Raw genomic sequence first — 7285 nt, 5'->3', positions numbered from 1 at the left:
GATCAGTTTAGCCGTTTTGACGTTTTTTGGAATACAAACAGACTGGCAAGTAAATTGTATAGATAGTTATTTCTTAAATGATTTGTCCGTCCATATTAATATATTAAATACAGTTTTTAAATAGTGGTTGATCTTTTATTTATGTAGGTTTAATATTTGCATTAATTATTTATTTTCAGAAATAAGTTATTGGTTCACAATGGAGGTGGAAAACCGAATACTCCTGAAAGAGAACGGCAGAATGTTTGATGAAAACCGAAACCTGAAATTGGAAAATCAGAAACTTAAAAATCGATTTCAATTGTTTACAAATAAACTAGAAAACTTGTTAGACGAGCTAAAATCTGAAACGGGTTTGGCATATACGGGGAAATCTCCGCGGATTTTTCTTGCTGGAGATTCCACAGATCAAACTCAGGTTAAAGAAGGTATGTATCAGGCCTAGAACACAATTCTGATGTAGGGATGGGGGTTATGGGCATGCATATGAATGAAACACTCTCATTTTCCTTGGTCTGAAAGAACGCTTTCGTTGGTTATTTTCTAGTAATGGGTTCTAAGGCCCCCCCCCATCCTATATTTTTAATACATGCTTCTTAAACTAAGCAAATATCCTTGCCGCCGCGCTCGGCCCAGAAATGTGCTTAACCTAATTTAATTTAGGAATAATAATAAATAAAGTTGAATTTTATGTGCAACAATAGTTTTGTGGAAAAAAAATTATAGGAGGGGTGCGGGGTGGAAGGTTAAAAAAACAATATAGGGACTAAAATCCTATTTTTTAACCTGTTAGAATAAGTATATTTTTAAACTATTTTCAGAAGAGACTGTAAGTACTGATCCTACTGAAGATATGATAGAAGAACCTTCACATCTAATGAATCCATCAAATCTGAGTGATCCTTCACAACTGTTTAATCCTTCGCCTATAATTTCTCCCCTACACCTGGTTGATCCTACGGAAATGATAAATCCTACAAAGATTCTAAAGATCGAACATTTTGCTGATCCTGAAGATACAGCTGATCCCTCTGATCCTGTGGATCCATCGGATGATCCTACCAACGATCTTGATTTCCCTGGAGATGAAGATTACCAGGAGGTTGTGGAGTTTCCAACTCTAGCAGGAAATGTGGAGGAAGGAACAGATCAGTTTTATCAACAAGAAGATTTTCAGCAAAATACATTTGAAGGAAAGGAAGCTTTTATGTGTGATAAATGCGCGTACTTTGCTTTGGACAAATCCACGCTGAAACGTCACAAATCAATCGTACATTCTGGAAACAAGATGCTGGTCTGCGATTTCTGCAACTTTCTGGCCACCACTCAATCTGCTCTCAACAATCACAAGAAAACTAAACATCCAATACTTACATTTTCATGTCCTAGATGCGCTTTTACTGGGAAAAATAACGCGGAACTGCGCCGGCACGTGAAGAGGGTTCATCAAAAGTGCGGAATTCCGTTCTCGTGTGATGAATGTGGAAATGTTTTTGCTAGTCATAAGCGGTTGGGTTTACACAAACAAGTGGAGCATAATCTTGTCAGGTTTCCTTGTGACGAGTGTGATTATATTGCAGGGGACAGTTATAATCTGGGTCGACACCATAGACGCAAACATCAGAACATTACTCTCCCATGTGATCAATGCGAGTATGTGGCGAGAGATGAACATGCACTTAAGCATCACAAGAAAAGCAAACATTATAAATTCTATTTTTAAGTTTTTTCGATGGTCTAAACGGAAAAGGCTAATAATAACTTCCTAAAATTAGTTCTTTTTCTTAATATTGGTTTTAATATGCATTAGTGATTCTTCTTTACTGTTGAGCGTTGTATTTAAAACATTAGTACAAGTAACAAACACTGTACCTAAATTTCTTGGTAAGGGCAGATAATAATTACAAACCATTTAAATGTAAAATTTGCAAACCATACTGACGTTTTCACAAATAAATGAGTGAATGCGAAATTATGTATTTTAAAAGTGTGCATTTGAAACCCCAATGTTAGATTTAATGTTTGAATTTGTAAGAAAAAATTTAATTTGTCTTGAATTAATCTTCTCTTTTTTCAAAATTTTCATTAAAAAAGTTAAATATTCTTAAGATTAAAAGTTTTAACTTTGCAGGTGGAAACCGTAACTTACAATCTTATTATAGCCTAGCCAAATTTTCGTCAGTTTTAGTTCATACATAAATTAATGTAATTGACTACATTTTTTTACACCATGCTAAATTTTACTTATTTACAACCAAAACACAAATAAAACCGTTCACTAGAAATAGAAAATAAATATATTTGCACATTCCTTTCGGGAATGTTTTTTGGTTTTCTTTTACAGTTCTTTCTTGCATAGATTTGTTATAAAAAAATTTAAATACCGGCCAAAGTGTTTTGTCATTTTCGATAGAATTAGTTAGCAAACTTTTTGCATGGTGAAATCAATATTTTTTTTTTGTTGTTTGACAAAATTAAATTTTTACCCTGAAATTAAAAAATAGTAAATTTTGATTGATTGATAAATATTGTTTTAATTATTAATTTTGAAACTAATTTAATCTCATATTATATTTATTATTTATTGATAAAATAAAAGCGTTAATTCAAAATTCTCGTCTGTAATACTTCTGTTTGAACCATTTGAGAGTCATTAATCATTATCAGTATTTTACTACTGTTTTTATTAAATGTAACTCCGTATCATGTTTTGATCTCATGTTAACCCTGTGTTTTACGTTTTTAAAGTTTCATTTTGCGTGGGTTTTGAAGGTTTAAAATATTACAATTTTATGATCTCCTCTTCTCTGTAGGAAATCTGGTTCCACTGCTAATTCTAGAAAAACCTAGTTATAAAACGTTAGAAATTAAATTGACAGAAGAGAATTGTCTCTGAATTGTCGTTTTTTAAGGGGGGCAAAATTTCTTAACAATTATTTACCTTTGAATATAACTTAATTCAAATTAACTAATTCTCCATTTTAATTTTCGAAAACATAGATGCTTTCTTGGTTAAGATTTCTCAATCAATAATATGGAAGATACTGTCGCATTTTTCTCGCCATTTTCCCAACAACCCTATTTTCAAGATATATATAAAAAATTGAGATCTCTTAAATCTTTTCTACATGTTAGTACGGTCATATTGTGTTCAAATATGTTGAAATTTTTATTTCTGAGAATTTAATTAGTTAAATTTCAGAATCAAAATGGAGGCGGATAGGCATGGGCAGGGTTTGAAGGAGGAGAATGAAAATCTTAAACGAGAAAATAACAATCTTGTATACCGTATACACCTCTTCGCACAGCGACTGGAGAACCTGCTCGAAGAGCTGAGATCTGAAACCGGTTTTGATGTTACACGTGTTCAGCTTAATAGTTCAGGTAAACTCATTTCACTTGACGTAAAATGGCTCCAACTAGAATCCACTCAGGGCATAAGTTCGTTGGAGGAGTTGGAGCCATGATTAAGTCATTTCGAGGGATGTTCTTCTGTAGCTTATTTTGTTCAAAGCATGGCTGGCGAGGTTGGGTCATAGTTTGAAAAATGACCTCAGCTCCCCCCGGCCACCCTCCACCTCTTTTAAAATTTGATTTTTTTTAATAATTCTATGGGCAAATTATAAAATGCTATATTTTTTAATTTGTTTTGTAATGATTTGGAAATAAAATAATGTTATAAGAAGTATGAAGCAATTAATTTGTTCAATTTTAGTTGAATCCGGCGAAATTTTGAATAAATCTATCGAAAAATCTGTCTTCTCATCAGAGATTAACATCAAACCGATCTTCCCTCCAACACAGCAGATTCGTATTCATGACGTCTATCACATAGATTTACAATCTTCAAAAAATCCACCAAATTCAGTCCAGGAAAAATCTGCAATAGAGAAGAAATCCGTTGAAAATATGACCGGAAATCCTGTTCAAATTATTAAATGTGAACCTGAATTTTGGCTGGATGATCCAGATCCAATTCAGGACTCCTGGCAGAATGAAGAATATCCAATTGAACAGGAAAACTGGGAAAATGAACAGGAACACCAGGCTCTTGAACAGGAACATTGGAATATACTCCAGGAACCTCCAGTAATAGAACAGGAACTTATTCCTGAAGTAATTCCCTCACAACGTAAAAAACGCAATTCAACCCATACTGCTTCCGAAGTTCATGTTAAGACCGCCATTGGGAAAGACGATGATTGGAAGAAAGAATTAAGACGGAATCGTAAAAGAAAATACAAGAGGAAGAAACTTCAGTCTGGAAGCAAAGGATTTAAATGTAAGATTTGCGGACGCCTTTTCCCTTCGACTTTTGAAAGAAGAGATCATACCAATTCTGAACACTATCATCTAAGGCTTGAATGTGATCAATGTGATTTCTCCACGTTCTATAAAAATATTCTGCTTAATCACACAGAAACTGTCCACCTTGGAATTATTCACACGTGTGATATTTGTGGAGATACTTTTGGTTATCTTTCAGCAATGAAGCAGCATAAAAGAGTTAGACATGAAAAAATTCCCTACCCCTGTAGTCATTGTGGACTTCTCTTTAAAAACCCATCGGCCTTAAGATCGCACAAAAGACACCACTGACCTAGTAAACCTCTGATTTAATAAACCCCACATTTTTTGGGAGTGGATTTATATTACATTTAGCCTTAAGGTCAAATTAAACTATTAATTAAAAAAAATCGAATTTTGGCCGATGCTCGATATAGAAAATTTAGTTTGTGTTAAATTAGTATTCGAATTCAAAATTGTAGTATGACTATTTTTATTTAATTAATTCTTTGTTTTGTTTTCTTAATTATTTTCTTAATTATTCATTTTGTTTAGTGCATTGTTAAAACTTTTGTGGTGTAAATCCCGGGATCAAATATTTCTCCGTATCTTGTGAAATCCTACGGATTATATTAATTCCTCGTGGATATCCAGGAAGGAAAAACTAAAATTGAGAGATAAGAATTTAATAGCTGTCACACAATATATCGGGATCATTCATTGAAGATTAGCGCTAGTTCCGACAATAACCTTGTTATATACTTAAAAGATAAATTATAATTCTAGATTTTAAAAAGCTAAGCTGTTTTTAATGTTATTATGTTTTGTTTGCCATTGTAAGAATAAAAGGTCTGAAAAATTAGATTGAGAAGTAAGAGGAGTTTTCTTTGCTGAATATAATAGTAATGGAAAATTGAACAATAAGATCTAAATTATCGATCTGTTGTTAAATAGATTGATCTAATGTTCTATATTCATCTTAGAATTTTTCAAAATATACATCTTTTAATTTGATTATCTGCTTAACCATTTGTACCATGCTAAGATATTGACCCATTTTTTAATACGCTCTGTCCCATATCATTAAATTATATCACATTAGATAATCTCCAAGTTTTAACACCAAAATAAAGCCATAATACTCGAAAACCCTAGCATTTTCCGCAAGGAAATTCTTATTAAATTTTTCAAAATTATCCATTCTTCTTAAATTTTCTGATTAGTCTCTAAAATCGTAACATCGACTAATTGACTATCTAATATGACGTGGGACACGGTATATCAACAGGTTTACCGTAAAGACGACCTAAAACAAATATAACGATCCCATGGTTAAATATGAGGCTTCTGCTTTGAGGGATAATTTAATTCTTTTACCATTGAAAAAAGTTAGCGGTTGTGGGGAGTCATGAAGACAACAGTCGTCCGTTAAGTCTCTTCCTTTGTGAGTAGCTCTGAATGAAATTTTCTATTCGACCCTTGTTGAGAAAAATTTCATATTTTAAAAATATTTAATTTCAAATGAAAAGCATTGAAAGATCTCTAAGCATTTGTAAAGCCATACAATCAGATTTAATTAACCTAGATAAAACTTTCGAAACTTCTTATTATACTTTAAGTATTACTCTTTTGTGCTGATCTTTCTGCATGCAAGAGATACAATAATGTGTATACATTGCGAAATTACAGAAACTAATATCTTAATAAGATTACTTATTTTCAATGATTAGGGTTAATTTTTATTTTCTCAACCTGTTCCTTAAGAACTAATTAGTTTACTGTAGAATTTTTGTTACATTTTTCGTAGTCAATTAATAATAAAAAAAACTGATTCTCAAAATCATCCCTCCAAAATGGACAATCTTTGATAAGTTTTAAATATTGAATTTCCGTTCTTGCTGAACGAAATACTTACCGTAAAAACGTCTGATAAGTCTCAAATGAATCCTAAAAAAAAATCTCTTTAATACTGCATTTTCAGCTTAACTACCATGTCAAGCCAGACACTCCCTTTAAAAACAAACCAAAACTAACAACCCAAATTGTAAGATAACAAAAAGGAAATTCAGTATAATTATCCCTGGTTTATGTGAGTTCCCACAAAAAATGTGTGCTTAATCGGTTCAGCCGCTTTGACGCTTTTCCGATTCAAACTGACAGACTCGACAGACAAGCCAGATATACTTTTTACAACCTCTTCATTACAGCTTTAAGCTAAATATCTAAAATAAAAATCTTGCAAGTATTGGCATTAATATAAAAATTAAAGAGCTTGAAGTATTGACCATCAATATATAAAATTTTATATAGAGCAATAGGATCAATATCTAAAAAAACTTATGATCTAAAATGACAAATATTAATCCCAACACGTCTAATCTAAATTATCAATACATCTAACAAATAAATGATATTTTGAACTCAGAATGTATTTATTAATCTATGTTATTACATACTATACAGGAACGTGTTATTAGGGTTTAAATTATGTTTCAACTTTTCAAGATTTCAGTAAAAAAGAATATATGTATATTTTGTGTTACAAATTTTCTATACAAGCAGAGCATCTATGTGATTTTGGAAGTAGGCAAAAACTTATTGATTAAAATTCTTTTTGTGTGTAAAATTAATTTATATTCATTGGTCGGTCTTTAGATCAATACAATGAAAACGACTTTTCTACTTAAATTTTAAAACTAGAAGTAAACAAAAAGAATCTGTTCTTTGACAGCTTCTCATAGCTTCCATGTTTGTGTATCCAATCCATTTTGTTTGAAAGCTTTGTAGAAATCTAAATTCGTCTTTAAAGTAATGATATATAAGACGATGACTCTAGTTTTTGTAAAATATCTATTTTATTCCGCGCATGGCATGCCAGTCGCAATCTTCGCAAAGTTCCGTGATGACGTCATAACCAGCCTGGTTGCAAATACCATCTGAAAAAAAAATTTGCTAAATTTTAGTAGTTGATTTTTGGATGAAAGTCCTGTAGTCCTGT

General features: G+C 31.9%; 3 protein-coding genes across 3 annotated transcripts in view; 2 read left to right on the top strand and 1 right to left on the bottom strand.

The window, feature by feature from the left end:
- The window catches only part of LOC111716575 (uncharacterized), a 26914-nt gene extending 23331 nt beyond the window's left edge, over positions 1 to 3583 (bottom strand). The window contains exon 1 of the mRNA XM_023492058.1: positions 3579 to 3583. The gene's annotated coding sequence lies outside the window, so the exon portion shown is untranslated. The remainder of the gene's footprint in view (positions 1 to 3578) is intronic.
- LOC111716576 (replication initiator 1) lies at positions 184 to 1815 on the top strand. Its single transcript, XM_023492059.1, has 2 exons — positions 184 to 428; positions 822 to 1815. Exons 1-2 carry the CDS (start codon positions 200 to 202, stop codon positions 1721 to 1723), a joined length of 1131 nt encoding a protein of 376 aa, XP_023347827.1. The 5' UTR covers positions 184 to 199; the 3' UTR covers positions 1724 to 1815.
- LOC111716577 (zinc finger protein 62) lies at positions 3180 to 5149 on the top strand. The gene is made up of 2 exons (XM_023492060.1): positions 3180 to 3384; positions 3716 to 5149. The coding sequence occupies exons 1-2, from the start codon at positions 3210 to 3212 to the stop codon at positions 4597 to 4599; spliced, it is 1059 nt and encodes a 352-aa protein (XP_023347828.1). The 5' UTR covers positions 3180 to 3209; the 3' UTR covers positions 4600 to 5149.
- Positions 5150 to 7285: the final 2136 nt, after the last annotated feature.

Source organism: Eurytemora carolleeae, unplaced genomic scaffold (genome assembly GCF_000591075.1).
Source record: "Eurytemora carolleeae unplaced genomic scaffold, Eaff_2.0 scaffold2113, whole genome shotgun sequence".
Lineage (NCBI taxonomy): Eukaryota > Metazoa > Arthropoda > Copepoda > Calanoida > Temoridae > Eurytemora > Eurytemora carolleeae.
Note: the sequence above shows the minus strand (reverse complement) of the source record. Positions and strands in the feature narration are given on the sequence as shown.

Coding starts and splice junctions, on each gene's coding strand:
- LOC111716576 (XM_023492059.1), top strand. CDS start 200: ATGGAGGTGGAAAACCGAATACTCCTGAAAGAGAACGGCAGAATGTTT. Junction 429..821: donor TCAAACTCAGGTTAAAGAAG/GTATGTATCAGG, acceptor AACTATTTTCAG/AAGAGACTGTAAGTACTGAT.
- LOC111716577 (XM_023492060.1), top strand. CDS start 3,210: ATGGAGGCGGATAGGCATGGGCAGGGTTTGAAGGAGGAGAATGAAAAT. Junction 3,385..3,715: donor TGTTCAGCTTAATAGTTCAG/GTAAACTCATTT, acceptor GTTCAATTTTAG/TTGAATCCGGCGAAATTTTG.